This window comes from Chiloscyllium plagiosum, unplaced genomic scaffold (genome assembly GCF_037043375.1).
Source record: "Chiloscyllium plagiosum isolate Xiang-an unplaced genomic scaffold, Cpla_swu_hap1 HiC_scaffold_35, whole genome shotgun sequence".
Taxonomy (NCBI): domain Eukaryota; kingdom Metazoa; phylum Chordata; class Chondrichthyes; order Orectolobiformes; family Hemiscylliidae; genus Chiloscyllium; species Chiloscyllium plagiosum.
The window spans coordinates 3,089,900-3,111,907 of NW_028270173.1; the positions used below are offsets into that span (position 1 = coordinate 3,089,900).

The following is a 22,008-nucleotide window of genomic DNA, read 5'->3' on the forward strand; positions in this document are numbered from 1 at the left end:
GCCCCAAGTTTGATGGGGCGAAATTAGTTGTGAGAGATTAACCTAGATTGGGTCAAAATTTTTCAATCAGAAAATGACCTTCCGAGTCAAGTCCTAATTAAATACCCAGAAGTCTTCAAGGACTATCAGAGTCATAGAGTAATACAGCATGGAAACAGGCCCTTTTGCTCAAACTGGTCCATGTTGACCATGGTGTCCACTCAGCTAATTCCAGTTGCCTGCTTTTGATCCATGTGGCACAGTGGTTAGCACTGCTGCCTCACAGCGCCAGAGACCCGGATTAAATTCCCGCCTCAGGCAACTGTCTGTGTGGAGTTTGCACATTCTCCCCGTGTCTGCATGGGTTTCCTCCGGGTGCTCCGGTTTCCTCCCACAGTCCAAAAATGTGCAGATTAGGTGAATTGGCCATGCTAAATTGCCCATAGTGTTAGGTGAAAGGGTAAATGTAGGGGAATGGGTCTGGATGGGTTGCTCTTCGGAAGGTCGGTGTGGACTTGTTGGGCTGAAGGGCCTGTTTCCACACTGTAAGTAATCTAATCTAATCTAATCCTTCCCATCCATGTACCTATCCAAATTAAATTAGCTTGCTTACAGTGTGCAAACAGGCCCTTCGACCAAACAAGTCCACACCAACCCTCTGAAGAGCAACCCACCCAGACCCATTCCCCTACATTTACCCCTTCACTGAACACTACGGGCAGTTTAGCATGGCCAGTTCACCTAAGCTGCACATTTTTGGACTGTGGGAGGAAACCGGAGCACCCAGAGGAAACCCACGCAGACACGGGGAGAATGTGCAAACTCCACACAGACAGTTGCCTGAGGTGGGAATTGAACCCGGGTCTCTGGCAGCAGTGCTAACCACTGTGCCACCGTGCCAAATGTTTTTTTAAATGTTGCTATTGTACCTGCCTCAATTACTTTCTCTGGCAGCCTATTCTATGTATGCACTGCTGTCAGCGTGAAGAAGTTACCCCTCTCATCTTGCTGGTGCCAAGGCCACCTTGCATGTTGACCATTCCACAATTTTGCAAGGGCCAAATGCCATTTGCCTTATGGGAAAAAGTAGAGGCAGAAATCAGAAGGCTGGAAAATGAAGGAATCATTATATCAGTCCAATTTGTTGAGTGGGCAGCACTTGTACTAATTTTAACACCCGACGAGTCTTTATGGGGATTTTAAGTACACTATTTTTCGCACTTAGATAAATGCCCAATCCCTCAAAGAATTGATATGCAAAGCTAGTAGAGGGGAGGTTATCCTTCACAAAGCTGGGGATAAGCAATGTTTACTTGTGCCACACTATCAGAAGGACATGATTACATTGGGGAGAGTGCAGAAGAGCTTTACCAGGATTTTACCTGAGATAAAAAGTCTCAGTTATGAAGAGAGACTAGATAGACTAAGTTTGTTTTTCTTAGACCAGAGGAGGCCTGAGGGGGTAGCTGACTGAGGTAAACAAAATTATGATAGACATAGACAAAGTAGATTGTGAGAATCTTTTCCCCATGGCAGATATTTAGGGTGAGGTGTAAGTGGTTTGGAGGGAATCTGAGGAAAAGCCTCCTTTATCCAGACTGTAGTAGAAATATGGAACATCCTGCCTGAGAGGGTGATGGAGGAAGATGCTTCCACAGCATTTAAAGTATCTGGACGAGCACATAAAATGGCTAAGGACCAAATGCAAATAATTGGGATTAGTGTAGTTTGGTGTTTGTTGACTTACAGGACCTTTGTTTCTGTACTGTATGACTCTATGAAATGTCAGTATCTAGACTGGATGGATGTCGGAAGCAACCTTGCTAATGTTTCCTCTGTGGCCTAGGTACATTTATCCTCAGAAATGGGGAGCGCTGAATAAGGTGACAGTGGTGGTATTAATTAATAATGTTGGTGCATGTGGGGGAAAGGCGATAAGATGTTCTGAGGATGTAAGGAGGCAGTACAGAGGGCATGCATGCTTAAGGGTAGAGCAATTAGGATGGGTGAGAGCATGAGGGAAGGTTTTCAATGCAGTTGTGGGAGTGGCTGAGCATGAGTGGGAAGTGAGTCCATTACCAGACTTAGAGTGAGTGTGAGATAACAGACAGAAGAGTGTGACACCTAACCAGATGGAGTGGAGAAGGCTATTGACCTTTTTATGGCACTGCTGACTATTCTACTGTGGAAATATATGAAATAAGGTAGGTGAACTTGCAGCGTGGGTTGGTACCTGGGATTTCGATGTTGTGGCTATTACGGAGACATGGGTAGAACAGGGACAGGATTGGCTGTTGCAGGTTCCAGGGTTTAAATGTTTTAGTAGGGTCAGAGGTGGGGATAAAAGAGGGAGAGGTGTGGCATTGCTTGTCAAAGATAGTATTACTGCGGTGGAAAGAACGATGGATGAAGACTCGACATCTGAGGTAGTTTGGGCTGAGGTTAGGAATAGGAAAGGTGAGGTCACCCTGTTAGGAGTTTTCTACAGGCCTCCTAATAGTCCTAGAGACATAGAAGAAAGGATTGCGAGGATGATTCAGGAGAAGAGTGAAAGTAATAGGGTGGTTGTTATGGGGAACTTTAACTTTCCAGATATTGACTGGGAAAGCTATAGCTCAAGTTCGTTAGATGGGTCGGTGTTTGTCCAATATGTGCAGGAGGGTTTCCTGACACAATATGTAGACAGGCCAACAAGAGGTGAGGCCATACTGGATTTGGTTCTGGGTAATGAACCAGGCTAGGTGTTAGAATTGGAGGTAGGTGAGCACTTTGGGGACAGTGACCACAATTCGGTGACTTTTACTCTAGTGATGGAGAGGGATAAGTGTGCACTGCAGGGCAAGAGTTATAGCTGGGGGCAGGGAAATTATGATGCGGTGAGGTACGACTTAGGATGCGTGGCTTGGAAAAGTAGGCTTCAAGGCATGGGCACAATTGATATGTGGATCTTGTTCAAGGAGCAACTATTGAGTGTCATTGATAAGTATGTACCTGTCAGGCAGGGAGGAAAGGGTCGTGTGAGTGAGCCGTGGTTTAATAAGGAATTGGAATCCCTTGTTAAATGGAAGAGGGCGGCCTATGTAAAGATGAGATGTGAAGGTTCAATTGGGGCGATTGAAAGTTATAAGGTAGCCAGGAAGGATCTGAAGAGAGAACTAAGAGCAGCAAGGAGGGGACATGAAAAGTCCTTAGTTGGTAGGATTAGGGAAAACCCTAAGGCTTTCTATAGGTATGTCAGGAATAAAAGAATGACTAGGGTAGGAATAGGTCCAGTCAAGGATAGTAGTGGGAAGTTGCGTGTGGAGGCTGAAGAGATTGGGGAGTCACTGAATGAATACTTTTCGTCAGTATTCACTCAGGAACAGGACATTGTTGCCGATGTGAATATTGAGTCACAATTAATTAGAATGGACGGCTTTGAGGTACGTAGGGAAGAGGTGTTGGAAATTCTGGAAAGGGTGAAAATAGGTAAATCCCCTGGGCCTAGCATTTATCCTAGGATTCTCTGGGAAGCAAGGGAGGAGATTGCAGAGCCATTGGCCTTGATTTTTATATCCTCGTTGTCTACAGGAATAGTGCCAGAAGACTGGAGGATAGCAAATGTGGTTCCCTTGTTCAAGAAGGGGAGTAGGGATAACCCTAGGCCGGTGAGTCTCACTTCTGTTGTGGGCAAAGTCTTAGAGAGAATTGTAAGGGATAGGATTTATGAACATCTGGATAGGAATAATGTGATCAAGGATAGTCAGCATGGTTTTGTGAAGGGCAGGTCGTGCCTCACAAACCTTATTGAATTCTTTGAGAAGGTGACTAAGGAGGTCGACGAGGGGAAAGCGGTAGATGTGGTGTTTATGGATTTTAGTAAGGCATTTGATAAGGTTCCCCAAAGTAGGCTACTGCAAAAAATACAGAGGTATGGCATTGAGGGTGAGTTGGAGGTTTGGATTAGGAATTGGCTGGCTGGAAGAAGACAGAGAGTAGTAGTTGATGGTAAAGGTTCATCTTGGAGTGCAGTTACTAGCGGTGTTCCGCAAGGATCTGTTTTGGGACCATTGCTGTTTGTCATTTTTATAAATGACCTGGAGGAGGGGCTAGAAGGTTGGGTGAGCAAGTTTGCGGATGATACGAAAGTCGGAGGAGTTGTTGACAGTGAGGAAGGATGTGTCAGGTTACAGCGGGATATAGATAAGTTGCAGAGCTGGGCAGAAAGGTGGCAAATGGAGTTCAATGTCGGTAAGTGTGAGGTGATTCACTTTGGTAAGAGTAACAAAAAGATGGGGTACTGGGCTAATGGTCGGATACTTGGTAGTGTGGATGAGCAGAGGGATCTTGGTGTCTGTGTACACAGATCTCTGAAAGTTGTCACCCAGGTAAATAGTGCGGTGAAGAAGGCATATGGCGTACTGGCTTTTATTGGTAGAGGAATTGAGTTCCGGAGCCCTGAGGTCATGTTGCAGTTGTATAAGACTCTGGTGCGGCCGCATCTGGAGTATTGTGTGCAGTTTTGGTCGCCATACTACAGGAAGGATGTGGAGGCACTGGAACGGGTGCAGAGGAGGTTTACCAGGATGTTGCCTGGTATGGTAGGAAGATCGTATGAGGAAAGGCTGAGGCACTTGGGGCTGTTTTCATTGGAGAAAAGAAGGTTTAGGGGTGACTTGATAGAGGTGTACAAGATGATTCGGGGTTTAGATAGGGTTGACCATGAGAACCTTTTTCCACATATGGAGTCAGCTATTACGAGGGGGCATAGCTTTAAATTAAGGGGTGGTAGGTATAGGACAGATGTTAGGGGTAGATTCTTTACTCAGTGAGTCGTGAGTTAATGGAATGCCCTGCCAGCAGCAGTGGTGGACTCTCCCTCTTTATGGGCATTTAAACAGGCATTGGATAGGCATATGGAGGATAGTGGGCTAGTGTAGGTTAGGTGGGCTTGGATCGGTGCAACATCGAGGGCCAAAGGGCCTGTACTGCGCTGTATTTTTCTATGTTTTATGTTCTATGAAATAGCACTGGCCTGGGCAGTGACATTGGACCAGGTTGGAAGAGTCTGTTGGCACAGCCTCTTCTGCTGGTCCTAGATTAGATTCCCTACAGTGTGAAAACAGGTCCTTAGGCCCAACAAGTCCACACCAACCCTTTGAAGAGTAACCCAGCCAGACCCATTTCCCCTCTGACTAATGCACCTAACACTCTGAGCAATTTAGCATGGCCAATCCAGCTGACCTGCACATCTTTGGACTGTGGGAGGAAACTGAAGCACCCAGAGGAAACCCACACAGACACGGGGAGAACGTGCAAAATCCACACAAATAGTCACCCGAAGCTGGAATCGATCCCTCTGGCACTGTGAGGCTGCAGTGCTAACCACTGACCTATCATGCCACCCCATGCCATTCTCTGAGAAAGGTTGTTTTTCTCTCTGGGTTGTGCCAGTTTGGAATTCTTTGACTCAGAGAAAGGAGTGGAGGCTGTCTCATTGAAACATTTTAAGGTGGAGGTAAACAGCTTACATTCCTGTTTGACAGGCAATCAATCACGGTTGAAAGGAATGCAGAATTCAGAACACAAACAAATCAACTACGATCGTAATGAATAGTGAAGCAGGCTTGAAGGGTCAAATGTATATACCCCTCCTAATTTGTATGTTTGAAGGTCAGACAAAGGTTTCGTTTTTTATATTGAAAAGGATTAAGTATTTCAACAGAATGGATTTTGCTCCGTCACTGACTAATTTGCTCCATGATCAATTGCTCCAGTATCATTCAAACAGATCTTTTATCCATCTTATGTCTGATTCTGGGATCTTCTGTCAGCAATGGGAATGTGTTGTCAATCCATATCTCATTCTGTCAGAGCAAGTATGTATCTGATTTCATAATGATGTCCCAACAGCAACTCCTCAGACCAGTCCAGTCTGGCTGATGTTTTGCACTGGCTCTGAGCACGGTCATTTTATCTGCTGTTGTGTTTTGCTGATTGTATATAATATAATTTCTCTTTATTTCAGTTACAGTTGAAATAAATGTGGACGAAGGAAGCGATGTTGAAATTCCTGGACCAGAAAATCCTGAGAAATATTCTTTCACGATTTGGACCTTCTCTCGACTCTTGAATCCAATAAACATTGTTGAATTTTATGGACCGCCCGATATACCCAAAGGTTATGTCACATCTGAATATAAAGACCGAATTATCACAGATGCATATACTCTTTCCTTTGTACTACAACAAGTAATGATGACAGACAGTGGGACTTACAAATTACACAACGTGGATTCAAGTGGAATCTTAAAACATGTGGAGCTCATGGTGATCCAACAACAAAGTGAAGTACCTATTTGATTATGTTTGTTGAATTAAGTAAGATTTGTTTCATTTACCTCTCCTGTTGGAGCATAGAAAAGTACAGCACAGAACAGGCCCTTTGGCCCACGATGTTGTGCCGAGGTTTAATCCTAATGTAAAATATAACTTACTTACACACCCCTCAACTCACTGCTATCCATGTGCATGTCCAGCAGTCGCTTAAATGTCCTCTATGACTCTGCTTCCACCACCACAGCTGGCAACACATTCCATGCATTCACAACTCTCTGCATAAAGAACCTATCTCTGACATCTCCTCTATACCTTTCTCCTAATATCTTATATCTATGACCCCTCGTACCAGTCAGTCCTGCATGGAAGAAAAGTCTCTGGCTATTGACTCTATCTATTCCAGTCATTATCTTGTATACCTCGATCAGGTCTCCTCTCTTCCTCCTTCTCTCCAGAAAGAAAAATTTGAGCTTATTCAACCTTTCTTCATAAGGCAAGCCCTCCAGTCCAGGCAGCATCCTGGTAAACCTTCTTTGCACCCTCTCCAAAGTCTCTGTATCTTTCCGATAGTAGGGCGACCAGAACCGGACACAATATTCCAAGTGTGGTCTCACCAGGGACTTGTCGAGCTGTAGCAAAACCTCGCGCCTCTTAAACTCGATACCCCTGTTAATGAAAGCCAAAACACCATATGCTTTCTTAACAACCCTATCCACTTAGGTGGCAACTTTGAGGGATCTATGTATTTGCACACCCAGATCCCTCTGTTCCTCCACACTGACAAGAATCTTTTCTTTAATCCTATATTCAGCATTCGAGTTCGACCTTCCAGAATGCATCACTTCGCATTTATCCAGGTTGAACTCCATCTGCCATTTCTCAGCCCAGCTCTGCATCCTGTCTATGTCATGTTGTAGCCTGCTGTAGCTCTCAACACTATCGACGTTACCTCCAACCTTTGTGTCATCTGCAAATTTACTAACCAACCCCTCAACCTCCTCATCCAAGTAATTTATAAAACTACAAAAAGCAGAGGCCCAAGAACAAAGCCCTGTGGGACCCCAATCAACACTGACCTCGAGGCAAAATACTTTTCATCTGCAAACTCTCTCTGCCTTCTGTCAGGCAACCAATTCTGAATCCAGATAGCCAAATCTCCCTGTATCCCAATCTTCCTGACTTTATGAATGAGCCGACCATGGGGAATCTTTGAGGAGGTGACCAAGCATGTGGATGAGGGTAGAGCAGTGGATGTAGTATACATGGATTTTAGTAAGACATTTGATAAGGTTCCCCATGGTAGGCTTATGCGGAAAGTCAGGAGGCATGGGATAGAGGGAAATTTGGCCAATTGGATAGAAAACTAGCTAACCGGTCGAAGTCAGAGAGTGATGGTAGATGGTAAATATTCAGCCTGGAGTCCAGTTACAAGTGGAGTTCCGCAGGGATCAGTTCTGGGTCCTCTGCTGTTTGTAATTTTTATTAATGACTTGGAAGAAGGAGTCGAAGGGTGGGTCAGTAAATTTGCAGATGATACGAAGATTGGTGGAGTTGTGGATAGTGAGGAGGGCTGTTGTCGACTGCAAAGGGACTTAGATATGATGCAGAGCTGGGCTAAGGAGTGGCAGATGGAGTTCAACCCTGCCAAGTGTGAGGTTGTCCATTTTGGAAGGACAAATTAGAATGCGGAATACAGGGTTAACGGTAGGGTTCTTAGTGAGGTGGAGGAGCAGAGGGATCTTGGGGTCTATGTTCATAGGTCTTTGAAAGTTGCCACTCAGGTGGATAGAGCTTGTAAGAAGGCCTATGGTGTATTAGCGTTCATTAGCAGAGGGATTGAATTCAAGAGTCGTGAAGTGATGTTACAGCTGTACAGGACTTTGGTTCGGCCACATTTGGAGTACTGTGTGCAGTTCTAGTCACCTCACTTTAGGAAAGATGTGGAAGCTTTGGAGAGGGTGCAGAGAAGATTTACCAGGGTGTTGCCTGGAATGGAGAATAGGTCGTATGAGGATAGGTTGAGAATGCTAGGCCTTTTTTCATTGGAACAGCGAAGGATGAGGGGTGACTTGATAGAGGTGTATAAGATGATCGGGGAATAGATAGAGTAGACAATCAGAAACTTTTTCCCTGGGTACAACAGAGTGTTACAAGGGGACATAAATTTAAGGTAAAGGGTGGAAGTATAGGGGAGATGTCAGGGGTGGGTTCTTTACCCAGAGAGTGGTGGGGGCATGGAATGCGCTGCCTGTGGGAGTGGTAGAGTCAGAATCTTTGGTGACCTTTAAGTGGCAATTGGATAGGTACATGGATGGGTGCTTAAGCTAGGACAAATGTTCGGCACAACATCGTGGGCCGAAGGGCCTGTTCTGTGCTGTATTGTTCTATGTTCTATGTTCTATGTTCGTCTATGTTCTATAAATGCCTTGCTGAAGTCCATGTACACCACATCCATTGCTCGACCTTCGACGACCTGTCTTGTCACTTCCTCAAAGAACTCAATAAGATTTGTGAGGCATGACCTGCCCCTCACAAAGACATGCTGACTGCCTTTAATCACACTATGCTTTGCCAAATAGTCATAAACCCTATCCCTCAGAATTCTTTCCAAAATTTTGCTGACCAAAGAAGTAAGACTGACTGGTCTGTAATTGCCAGGGATTTCCCTATTACCCTTCTTGAAAAGAGGAACAACATTCGCCTCCTTCCAATCCTCCGGTACAACTCCCATGGGGAGTGAGGAGGCAAATATCCTCGCCAGCGGCTTAGCAACCTTCTTTTTCGCTTCCTGAACAGCCTAGGTTAAATCTGGTCTGGCCCCAGGGACTTATCAATCTTAATGTTTTCCAAAATTTCCAGCATATCAACTTCATCAATCTTGATCTGGTCAAGACTATCCCAGCTCCTCAAAGTTTTCATTCACAACAAGGTCCCTTTTACTTGTGAAAACTGAAGCAAAAAACTCATTTAGGGCTTTCCCTATCTGTTTAGACTCCACGCACAAGTTCCCTCCGCATTCCCTGATCGACCCTACCTTCTCCGTGATCATTCTCTTATCCCTCATGTATGAATAAAATGACTTTGGGTTCTCCCTAATCCTTCCTACCAAGCCTTTATCGTGCCCCCTCTCCTGGCTCTCCTCAGGTCCATTTCTGAGCTCCTTTCTAGCAAGCCTGTAATCCTCTAAAGCTGTGCTAGATCCTTGCTTCCTCCACCTTCTGTAAGCTGCTTTCTTCCTTTTCCCTCTTCTGTTCTCGTCATCCAAGATTCCTTAATCTTACCCCTTCATACCTGTCTCAGAGGAACAAATTCGTGCTTCACTCATAACAACTACTCCTTAAATAGTCTCCACATGTCTGCTGTGCCCTTTCTGTGGAACAATTTCTTGCAGTCTGTACTTCCCAACTCCAGTCTGATAACGTCATAATTTTCTTTTCCCCTATTAAATATCTTCACTCGGTAACTGCTCCTTTCTCTCTCCAAGGCTATGGTAAATGTGAGGCAGTTGTGATCACTGTCACCAAGGTGTTCTCCCACTGCAAGATCTGACACCTGTCCTGGCTCATTGCCAAGCACCAAATCCAAAATGGCCTCTCTCCTCATCGGTCTGCCTACATACTGAGGAAGGAAACCCTTCTGAACACACCTGACAAAAACAGCTCTGTACACAGGGATAGAATTCTAACTGATGAGACGTTCTTCTCCTGGCTGCATAAACACCACCATTGGCAACCCATCATTGTCTCTCAATTCTAGTACAGAACATAGAACAATACAGCACAGAACAGGCCCTTCAGCCCTCAATGTTGCGCCGACCTGTTAACTAATCTAAGCCCATCCCTCTATACTATCCCATCATTATCCATGTGCTTATCCAAGGATTGTTTAAATCTCCCTAATGTGGCTGAGTTAACGACATTGGCAGGCAGGGCATTCCACGCCCTTATCACTCTCTGAGTAAAGAACCTGCCTCTGACATCTCTCTTAAATCTATCACCCCTCAATTTGTAGCTATGCCACCTCATACAAACAGATGTCATCATCCTAGGAAAAAGACTTTCACTATCTACCCTATCTTATCCCCTGATCATCTTGTGTGTCTCTATCAAATCCTCTCTTAGCCTCCTTTCCAATGAGAACAGACCCAAGTCTCTCAGCCTTTCCTCATAAGACCTTCCCTCCAGACCAGGCAACACCCTGGTAAATCTCCTCTGCACCTTTTCCAATACTTCCACATCCTTCCTGTAATGGGGCAACCAGAACTGTACACAATATTTTACAACTGCGGCCGCACTAGCATTTTGTACAGTTGCAGCTCAGGTTTCTTATCCTATATCCAGTATTGGATGAGCAGACATTTCCTTGAATTACATATTGGGAAGACTGAGGCCAAATTCTTCAGCCTCGTTATAAACTCTACATCCGCACCCCTCATTCTATTCCTCTCGCTGGCAAACATTACATCAATAATCTCAGCAACCATTTCTCAAAAGACTAAGATATCAGATGTCAGTCTTTCTCTACAGTGAATACCTGCTGCCAGAATGAGTTTTAACCACACATCCACACCCTCAATAAAACCCATCTACTACCACCTGACTAACATCAACTGACTGTCCTCCTGCCTCAGCTCATCTGCTGCTGAAACCCTCATCTGTGTTTTGTGAGCTCTATGTTTGGCTATTCCCATACACTCCTGACCAACTTCGCCAATTCACCGTCTGGAAATGAGGTTGTCTAAAACTCGGCTGCCCATGCCCCTGCAACCATCCAACATCATTGGTTCCTTGATTTTTAAAATTCTTATTCTTGTTTTCAAATCCCTCTATGGCTTTGACCTTTCCTATCTCTGCAAGCTCCTTCATCCCTGCATCCCTCTGCAATGTTTTGAGAGTCCCTCATTTTTATCATTGCACCATTGGTGGCTGTGCCTTCAGCTGCTTGGGCCTTAAACTCTGAAATTCTCTCCCTACTCTTCTCCACCTCTCCCATACTTTCCTCTTTCAAGAAACACCTTATAACCTTCCACTTTGAACAAGCTTTGGCTCATCCATTCAAACGTCTCCTGATGTGGTCTTTTCTGATGTTGTGTTTTATGCCTCTGTGAAATGACTTGGAATATTTTATTATGTTAAAGATGTTAAATGCATACAAATTGTTGGCTGCATACAAATGAGTATTGGTTGGCTGTTCACCACAGAGAGCATCACTTCCCACCACAATCACATGATGGTCATTAATTGTAGCAATCCTGGGGGGTTTCCATTCTTTCATTGAGGAAATTTGGAGTTGTTCATGTCCCCTCTACAACTCCCTCTCGCCTCTCCTTCTCTCTCTTACCTTCTCCTGTCTTTCTCTCTTACCCCTTTCATTGTCCACTTACTATTTTCTTGTATCCTTCCAGACTTTCACTCTCATTTCTCCCTCTTTATTTTGCCTCTTCATCATATTTCCTTTTCCCTGTCTCCATTGCTACCTTTCCTCCCAACTTCCACCTTATTCTTCCATTCTCTCACTTCTCACTGAAGGAAATACTGTGTCAAAAGTCTTCACTCAGGGGTGAAGCGAGGTGTTGGTTGTGTTCCTTTTCTTTACATGGTCAACTTCAGCTTTTAAAATCGACTAAGAGAAAGTGAGGACTGCAGATGCTGGAGATCAGAGCTGAAAAATGTGTTGCTAGAAAAGCGCAGCAGGTGAGGCAGCATCAAAGGAGCAGGAGAATTAACATTTCGGGCATAAGCCCTTCTTCAGGAATAACTTCAGCTTTTCTCCACTTTACTGCTGCTCAGTTTGGGTGCTAGTACAGAGATTGGGCTGAGGCTATTCAGGTAAGGTAGCACCCGAGGAGCAGGAGGATCGACGTTTCAGGCATGAGCCCTTCATCAGGAATGAGGCTTGTGAGCCAAGGGGGTTGAAAGATAAATGGGAGGAGTGGTGAGGCTGGGGGAAAAGTAGCTGAAAGTGCAATAGGTAGATGAAGGTGGGGATCATGGCGATAGGTTGGAGAGGAGGGTGGAGCAGATAGATGGGAAGGTAGATGGACAGATAGGACAGGTAATGAGGGTCCTGCCAAGTTAGAATGTTGGATCTGGGATAAGGTGGAGGGAGGGGAAATGAGGAAACTGGTAAAATCCACATTAATCCTGTGTGGTTGGAGGGGCCCATGGTGGAGGATGAGGCGTTCTTCCTCCAGGCATTGGGTGGTTAGTGTTTAGCGCTGGAGGAGGCCCAGCATCTGCATGTCCTTGGCGGAGAGGGAGGGGGAGTTAAAGTGTTCACAGGGCATTGCGGTTGCTTCATGCGTGTGAGCTAGAGATGTTCTCTGAAGCGTTCTGCAAGTAGGCGTCCTGTCTCCCCACATGAGGAGACCACATCGGGAGCAATGGGTACAGTAAATGACGTGTAGAAGTGCAGGTAAATCTATGGTGGATGTGGAAGGCTCCTTTGGGGCCTTGGGGTGGAGGTGAGCAGGGACGTGTGGGCACAGGTTTTGCAATTCTTGCGGTGGCAGGGGAAGATGCCAGGATGGGATGGTGGGGGCAGTGGACTTGACAAGAGAGTCACAGAGGGAATGGTCTTTACAGAATGCAGATAGGAGTGGGGAGGGAAATATATCTCTGATTGTTAGGGTATGTTTGTAGGTGGCGGAAATGGCGGAGAATGTTATGATGCATCCAGAGGTTGATGGGATGGAAGGTGAGGACCAGGGGGGTTCTGTCCTTGTTGCAGTTGGAGAGGCGTGGTTCGAGGGCAGAGCTGTGAGAAGTGGATGAGATGTACTGGAGGGCATCATCAACCATGTGAGAGGGAAAATTTGTAGTCTTTGAAAAAGGAGGCCATCTGGTGTGTTCTTTGGTGGAACTGGTCCTCCTGGGAGCAGATGTGGTAGAGGGGGAGGAATTAGGAATAAGGGATAGCGTTTTTACAGGAGGTAAGGTGGAGGAGGTGTAATCCAGGAGAATATCTCCGGTACACATGCACGAAACAACCCCACTGCCCTGTGGCCGAACACTTTAACTCGCCCTCCCACTCTGCCAAGAACATGCAGGTGTTGGGCCACCTCCATCGCCAAACCCAAACCACCCGACACCTGGAAGAAGAATGCCTTATCTTCCACCTTGGGACCCTCCAACTACACAGGATTAATGTGGACTTCACCAGTTTCCTCATTTCCTCTCCCCCACCTTATCCCAGATCCATGATTCTCATGACCTGTCCTCCCTGTCCATCTTCCTTCCCACCTATCCGCTGCACCCTCCTCCCCGACCTATCACCATTACCCCACCTTCATCTACCTATCGAACTCTGAACTACCTTCCCCAGCCCCACCCTCTCCCATTTATCTCTCAGCCCCTTGCCCACAAGCCTCATTCCTGATGAAGGGCTCATACCTGAAACGTCAGTTAGAGTCATAGAGTCATAGAGATTTAGAGCATGGAAACAGACCCTTTGGTCCAACCCGTCCATGCCGACCAGATATCCCAACTCAATCTAGTTCCAGCCCATATCCCTCCAAACCCTTCCTATTCATATACCCATCCAAATGCCTCTTAAATGTTGCAATTGTACCAGCCTCCACCACTTCCTCTGGCAGCTCATTCCATAGCCGTACCACCCTCTGTGTGAAAAGATTGCCCCTTAGGTCTCTTTTATATCTTTCCCTTCTCACCCTAAACCTATGCCCTCTAGTTCTGGACTCCCTGACCCCAGGGAAAAGACTTTGCCTATTTACCCTATCCATGCCCCTCAAAATTTTTTTAAACCTCTGTAAGGTCACCCTTAGCGTCTGACCCTCCAGGGAAAACAGCCCCAGCCTGTTCAGCCTCTCCCTATAGCTCAAATCCTCCAACCCTGGCAACATCTTTGTAAATCTTTTCTGAACCCTTTCAAGTTTCAAAACATCTTTCCGATAGGAAGGAGACCAGGATTGCATGCAATATTCCAACAGTGGCCTAACCCATGTGCTGTGCAGTCGCAACATGGCCTCCCAACTCTTGTACTCAATATTCTGACCAATAAAGGAAAGCATACCAAACGCCTTCTTCATTATCCTATCTACCTGCAACTCCACTTACAAGGAGCTATGAACCTGCACTCCAAGGTCTCTTTGTTCAGCAACACTCCTCAGGACCTTACCTTTAAGTGTATAAATCCTGCTAAGATTTGCTTTCCCAAAATGCAGCACCTCGCATTTATCTGAATTAAACTCCATCTGCCACTTCTCAGCCCATTGGCCCATCTGGTCAAGATCCTGTTGTAATCTGAGGTAACCCTCTTCGCTGTCCACTACACCTCCAATTTTGGTGTCATCTGCAAACTTACTAACTGTACCTCTTATGCTCGCATCCAAATCATTTATGTAAATGACAAAAAAGTAGATCCTTGTGTCACTCCACTGGTCACAAGCCTCCAGTCTGAAAAACAGCTCTCTGTCTTCTACTTTTGAGCCAGTTCTGTATCCAAATGGCTAGTTCTCCCTGTATTCCATGAGATCTAACCTTGCTTTTCAGTCTCCCACGGGAACCTTGTCAATCGCCTTACTGAAGTCCATATAGATCACATCTACCGCTCCTGCTCCTCGCATACTGCCTGATTTGCGGTGCTTTTCCAGCAGCGCACTCTTGACTCTAATCTCCAGCATGTGCAGTCCTTACTTTCTCCTGAGACTATTCAGTTGAAATTGATTTCTACAGGCCTTAATGGCCTTTTATTGAACCAAGATCAACTCCAGGACAGAGTGCGAGACCACATCTGATGCAAATACTCTCTCCTAAAGGCCAACTTTGAATTTGTTCTCTCTCATCCTGAACCAGAACAGTAACTCCCTTAGTGTAGGAATTGGATGCTACTCTATTACTGTGTCATTGATATTCAGAATTGAGAACCAGTTAGCTCTATTTTAAACCACTGGCTATTGAATCTTCCACATTTGCAGCTCCTGCTCATATTTCCTGAAGCACCTCCTGCCTTCTCCTCAAAACTATTTGATAGAACTCACAAAGCATAATAGACAACAGAAAGCTGAAATAAAAACCCAACATATTCACCACGTTGGTAGCATCTGTGCGGAGAGAAACACCATTCAGATCCATTACTTTTTCTGAGTCCTCTCTTGAATGTTTCCTTCCAGAATTACTGTTCACGTATGGAAGATGAATGTAACATTCTCAGCAATGTACACAATTTCAGCATGAATCACTCTTAGAGGTTCAAACCCAGGCTCCAAACAGCTCTCAGTCATTTCAGGGCACACACTATTCCTGACTGTGTCAATTGAGGCCGGTATACTGAATGGGGACTTGCACATATCCACATGGTTGGGTATGTATCTCACCAAAATCTTCATGCATCCAATATCCAGAGGTTAATTTCCAATTTGCAAACATTAGCTGAAGAAATTTCAAGGTTCCAATCTCAGCTCCATCAATGAACATTTGCCACATCCTTTATTGTGTCCATTTTCAAAGTGACCATTTGCAAGATTCCCAGGAGTAAGACTGCTGGTTTGTGTCCTGTGAGCAGATTTGGTTGGGGACATTCTTATTGCAATTGTGTCCATACACCACATTATTCTCCAGGATTTAACTTCTGACCCAGGCTGTGACTGTGGAAGGACCACGTACTCTTTCCTGAATATTAAATCCTGTTTCATCTTTTTCCAGATTCTAAACCAAATAAGCCTCAGATATCGAGCAATTCCAGCCTGGGAAACACTATTATTGCTTTGACCTGTTCAGTGCCAGTGAAAGTCCTGACTATCGAGTGGCTTGCATTTGGAAAAGCCATTCATGATGTGCGATACAGATTAGTCAATAATAACAGGACTTTGATCATTGACATGGCAGAAGAATCAGATTCCGGCACTTACACCTGTATTGTATACAGTGAACATGGCAAAACCAGCAGCTTTTACCAGCTGAGAATCGAGCGTGAGTGTGTCAAGTTTTCTCTTTAACGTGTAAGAGTGTAGATATCTTGTATTTTGCAGCGATTTTAAGTCTGTGTGATATGAGTAGCTTCTCCAAAGTAGTCTCAATTACAGCAATGTGTCCTACAGTGCTTTCAGGAAGCAACAAGCAGCTAGATAAAGGGAAACATGTAGATGTGATATATCTGGATTTCCATAAGGCATTTATTAACATAATACTTCAAAACTGACTGCTGAAACGACCTCAGGCATCCAGCAGAATCTACTGGAATAGATAGAGAATAACTTAAGTGCTAAGAAACTGATAATAAGGATCAATCAACAATTTTTCTGTTGTCAAACTGTCACAAGTGAATTGCTGCAGGGATCAGTGCTAGAGCCTTATCTATATACAATCTCAATCAATGCCATGGTGAAGGGATGGAAGTATGACTGCTAACATTTGTGCCTGACACCAAGTTAGGTAGCAGAGGAAATTGTGAGAAGGACATCAGCAGTTTGCAAAGGGCTTTGGGCATAATAAATCAAAGAAATGCAGATTCTGTTAGAAATCTGTGTTCTTCTCTTTATGCTGACGATAGGGGGAGAGTAATGGTGAAGGAATGAACCGAGCATACGGAGTTGGAACCAAGGGAGAGTCAAAAAGGATAGGCAAGCAAAGAGTTGCTGATAAATGAAGTGGGAGACAAATACTAGGAAGGCTGCTAATGAGAAGTGTAAATGGAACTGCTCCTTGGAGCATCTGGTCCCCGAATAGCTAACCCATTTTTATCTATGCACACTTCTCTCTCTTCTTTCCCCAGCTGCTGTCAGTTCTGATGAAGGGTCACTGGACTTAGTGTTGACTGTTTTTCCTCTTTGCATGTGCTGCCAGACCTGCTAAGGGGCATAGATATGTTAATTGAATGGACAAAAGTTTCACATATGGGATATAATATGGAAAAATGTGATCTTGTCCACTTTTTAAGGAAGAATAGAAATATAACAAAATTAATTGGAGGGGGGGAGAGAGTGTGTATAATTACAGAACTCTGTAATCATGAGCATTATGGGTGTTAGGAAGTAAGACTGTTCAGCCCATTGAGACCACTGAGCTATTCTAACAAATTATAATTTTGACACCTGCCTTATGCCATTTACACACGATCCACATGATGCCATTAGTGCCAGAAAACTATTGATTTCCACCTTGAATCTGATCTATGGCTGAGCTTCCACAATTCTCTGGGGTAGCGAATTCCAAGATGCACCACCCGCTGTGTGAAAAAAATCCTCCTCATTTCCCAGTTAAATTTCCTGCCCCTTATTATGTGACTTTGTCCTCTGGTTCTGGAGTCACCAGTCAGGAGACATCTCCTGTCCACATACACCCTGTCACACTCTAAGAATTATTTATGTTTTAGTGAAATTGCTGCTCATTGTTTGTGTTTTTGAGCCTTCTTCCACAGCCTTCTTCAGTGGAGCTGGGTTTATTAAATATTTTTAACACAGAAGTAGATAGACTTTTGATTTAATACATGTTATGATCACAGTTCATAATGTTACTGAGCAAGTCAGATCTCAGAGTAAAATCTGGCTTGATAGATTTGTTTAATTTTGCATTGTTTGTGCTTTTAATTAGGTGGTTTTTAATTGAAATGCAACTATGTGATGCTGCAGATTTGTTTTTAGCCATAAGGCAGAAGTTTATTACACAAAAGAAATGAAGATAATATAAAATATACCAGACCATATACACATATCAAAAATTTAAAGATTTCAAAATGCACAATGATATAATCATATTAATCCCAGCAATATTTGTTTACAGATCCCAAAACAAAATTTTTATTACTTAAACTGGACAGGATTTCCTTTCAATCACGTCTATATGCTTCATTTATCTTTGTTGTGAGTTAATTCTGAGTTTGATTCTGAGTCTAGATAAGCTGATAGCCACTTCCTGAAGCCATCATACAGTTGAGTTTAAACTTTCTCAGCTTCAAACAAGCCCTTCAGGGTTATACTCAAACATGGGCCACACTGGAATTACTATTACATTCCTTACTCAAAGTATTTTCTTCACAAATTAACCTTGTAGAGGTTTATAAAATCATGAGGTGCATGGATAGGGTGAATGGCCAAGGTCTTTTTCCTAGTGTAGGCGAGGCCAAAACTGGAGGGCGAGAGGGGAAAAAAATTAAGAGGGACCTGAGGGGCAATCTTCATATGCAGAGAGTGGTGCATGTATGGAACAAGCTGCTAGAGGAATGGGTTGGGCAGGTACAATCACGACATTTAAAAGGATCTGGATGGATACAGAAATAGAAAGAGTTTAGATGTGGCCAAATGCTGACAAATGGGATTAGATCAGTTTAGGATATCTGGTTGGCATGGACTGAGTGTCTGTTTTTATGCTGTCTGACTCTGTGATTTTAAATTGTAACTATCTTCTCCTTTTCATTGGAGCAGCTTCAGCTTCAGCTAAGAACCCAACAGACTTTCCCCAAACTGAAGCAGTTGTACCACAATGTGCACTTGGTTCATTTGTAAACTTTGTCAATTTAAACAAAAGAGGCTATATCTTTCAAACGGAATGCAAAGAAATGCACCATGATTACAGAAACAATCACTGTTAATCCGTAAACCCTTTCAGATACTTTTAAAACTCCATATGCCATTAGTTCAAAATTTAAAACGCCAAGCTTAAAAATAAATGATGTTAAAGCATATATACCTCAAACATCCAATGTCATACCTCCTCACAAAGCATGAAAATATATCTTTCGGAGGCATTTTCATTACTCATCAAAATTATCTTAAGATTACCTCTATGTCATAGTAACAGTAATAGCATGTTGACATTAAATATGCAATGATTTATTTAGTAACGTCATTAAACTAGAGTCCATCAGTACCATATCACCCAATGTTCTGCATAAGTACTAGCGATAAAGTGTATACAGTAAGATTTTTTTTCCAACTTACACTCTTGGAAAACTCAGTTCAATAGATATCCCAAAATTTTCCTCAAAATTAAAGGGTCTTGGTATGTGTAAATTTCTTCCATATTTTTGCTGATGTATATTTCAGAATCAAGTCACGCTGGTACAAGACTCAATATCTCTTTTCTCAATAGTGTGGAGGTGCCAGTATTGGATTGGAATGGACAATGTTTTAAAAAAAACACAGACACCAGGATATAGTCCAACAGGTTTATTTGAAAGTATAAGCTTTTGAAGAGCTGCTCCTTCATCAGGTAGCTAATGGGACAGGATACATAGTTCGCTGAATTTATAAGTAAAAAAAAGTATCATACAAATGGCTTGATGTATTAGACCAAGCTAGATTGCTGTTAAGTCTTTAAGCACTTAGAATGAGGATGCAAGTTTTAATTGATTAATATGTAAATCCCAGAATTTCTTCCAAGTCACTGCCTTGAGATAATTTAAGATTTTATCAGTGTATTAAAAAAAGTGACATCTCAACTCAGACAATGTATTAAAGGTGTGAGGTTACAGTCTGTCTGTATCTCAACCTAGAGTCAGACTGGTTTTATTTCCAAAGTAGGAATTTATAAATTGTTACATTGACTGACTGACTGCCTGTAGATTGCATGCTCTTTGAATAAAATAGAATGAACCTGCAAATGCAAATTCATCCCCTAGACTTACATATGTGTGAGAGGGAGGGGGAAAGTTATTTTTGTGTGTGTGTGTCTCCCCCTCTCCCACACATACTTTCCCTCTTCCCCTCACACACACATACATGTACACATTCTAATATATGTCTACGGGGTGAATTTGCATTTTCAGATTCATTCTATTTTATTCAAAAAGCACACTGTCTATAGGCAGTCAGTCAGTGACATTTTTTAAATTCCTACTTTGAAATAAAACCAGTCTGACTCCAGGTTGGGATGCAGACATAATCTGACCTCACATTTTTAATGCATTGTCTAAGCTGAGGTGTCACCTTTTTTTATAAACAGATAGTTTAAGGTTTTATCTCAGGGCAGTGACTCAAAAGAAGTTGTGGGATTTACATATTAACCTATCAAAACTTGCATCCCCGTTCTGAGTGATTAAAGACTTAACAGTCATCTACATTTGTTTAAGACTTGCTTCATTGTATGACACTCTGATCTTTTACTTATAAATTGTGTCCTATGTATCCTGCCTCATTCGCTACCTGATGAAGGTGCAGCACTGTGAAAGCTTGTACTTTCAAATAAACCTGTTGAACTATAACCTGGTATTATGTGATTTTTAACTCTTTTCTCAATGGTTGATTTTTTTTATTACAATGTGCTCAATCTCTTTAAGATATGACTGACATGCCTTCTATTTCCATATTGTCATCTTGCAGTAAAATAGCTCCCACATTATCATTGACAGCCACTTTGGCTTCATGAAAACATTTTTAGCACAGCTTTCAAGTTTTCATATTCTTATGTCCGTTCAAATTTCCAGCATTTTTGGTAAATGTGCAACAACAGGTCCAAAGTTTGGATCAAACTTGTGATAAAATTCCCTCTTGTCAATATAGTGCAAAATTTCATATTTTGTCTAAGGCATAGGAAAACGCAAAATAGCTCATAGTTTCATTATTTATGTACTACTTGGCCTTGTCCCGCAATGTGACTAAAGTAAATCACTTTTTTGCTTTCACAAATTCACTCTTGATAAAATTTAAAACTAAGTTGGTTTTTACAGTTGACTAAACTGTTCAGTTAAATGGTATAAATGTTCTCAACAAGTTTAACTAAACACAAACTGTCAGTGTAAACATCACAATTACAAAGGCCTTCATTGACACTTTTGGTTAATGGTTGAAACATTTCTAGGGCATCTTTCATTCCAAATGGGTTGAATTTGCATTGATAAAGTTCACGCAGTATTACAAAAGCTAATAATTGTGTAGATCTCTCAATCAAAGAACATAGAACAGTACAGCCCTTTGGCCCATGATATTGTGCTGAACATGATGCCAAATGAAACTAATCCCTTCTGCCTGCCCTCGGTCCATATTCCTCCATTCCTTGCATATTAATTTGCTTATCTAAAAGCCCCTTAAGTGTCCCTATCGTATCTGCCTCAACCACTACCCTTGGCAGTGCTTTCCAGACTCCTACTATGCTGTGTAAGAAAACTTGCCCCTCACATCTCCTTTGAAATTTCCCGCTCTTGCCTGAAATGCATGACCCGCACTATTAGACATTTCAATAGCTGGGGCCTTACCAGATATTTTGCAGCATCCTAGAACACGGCTGAGGTCTAGGAGGACTGGAGAATTGCCAATATTGTCCCCTTGTTTAAGAAGTGTAGCAGGGATAATCCTGATAACTGTAGATTGATGAGCCTGATTATTAGTGGTAGGGATGGAAATGTGTTGCTGGAGAAGCGCAGCAGGTCAGGCAGCATCTAGGGAACAGGAGAATCGACGTTTCGGGCATTAGCCCTTCTTCAGGAATTAGTGGTAGGGAAGCTACTGGAGAAGATACTGAGGGATAGGATCTATTTACATTTGGAAGAAAATGGGCTTATCAGTGATAGGCAACATTGCTTTGTACAGGGAAGGTCATGTCTTACTAACTTAATAGAATTCTTTGAGGAAGTAGCAAAGTTGATTGAGGGAAGGGCAAAAGAACTCATATACATGCACTTCAGTAAGGTGTTTGATAAGGTTCCCCATGGTAGACAGATGGAGAAATGAGGTTGCATGGAATACAGGGTGTGCTAGCTAGATGGATAGAGAACTGGCTGGGCAACAGATAGTAGTAGTAGAGTTTCTCAAAATGAAGA

General features: G+C 43.2%; 1 protein-coding gene across 5 annotated transcripts in view; it reads left to right on the plus strand.

Moving 5' to 3' along the window:
• LOC122541478 (uncharacterized) overlaps positions 1-22,008 on the plus strand; it is a 218,256-nt gene that overhangs the window by 123,792 nt on the left and 72,456 nt on the right. For 4 of the 5 annotated variants that reach the window (XR_015752992.1, XM_087979100.1, XM_087979103.1 and 1 more), the window contains 2 exons: positions 5,987-6,304; positions 15,960-16,226. Coding sequence is in view for 4 of the 5 variants with exons in the window: in XM_087979100.1 (XP_087835226.1) it covers positions 5,987-6,304; positions 15,960-16,226 (585 nt within the window). In the remaining variant the exon portion in view is untranslated. Of the gene's footprint in view, positions 1-5,986; positions 6,310-15,959; positions 19,438-22,008 lie in introns of those variants that run through there. The other variant, XM_087979104.1, reaches the window with a different exon arrangement.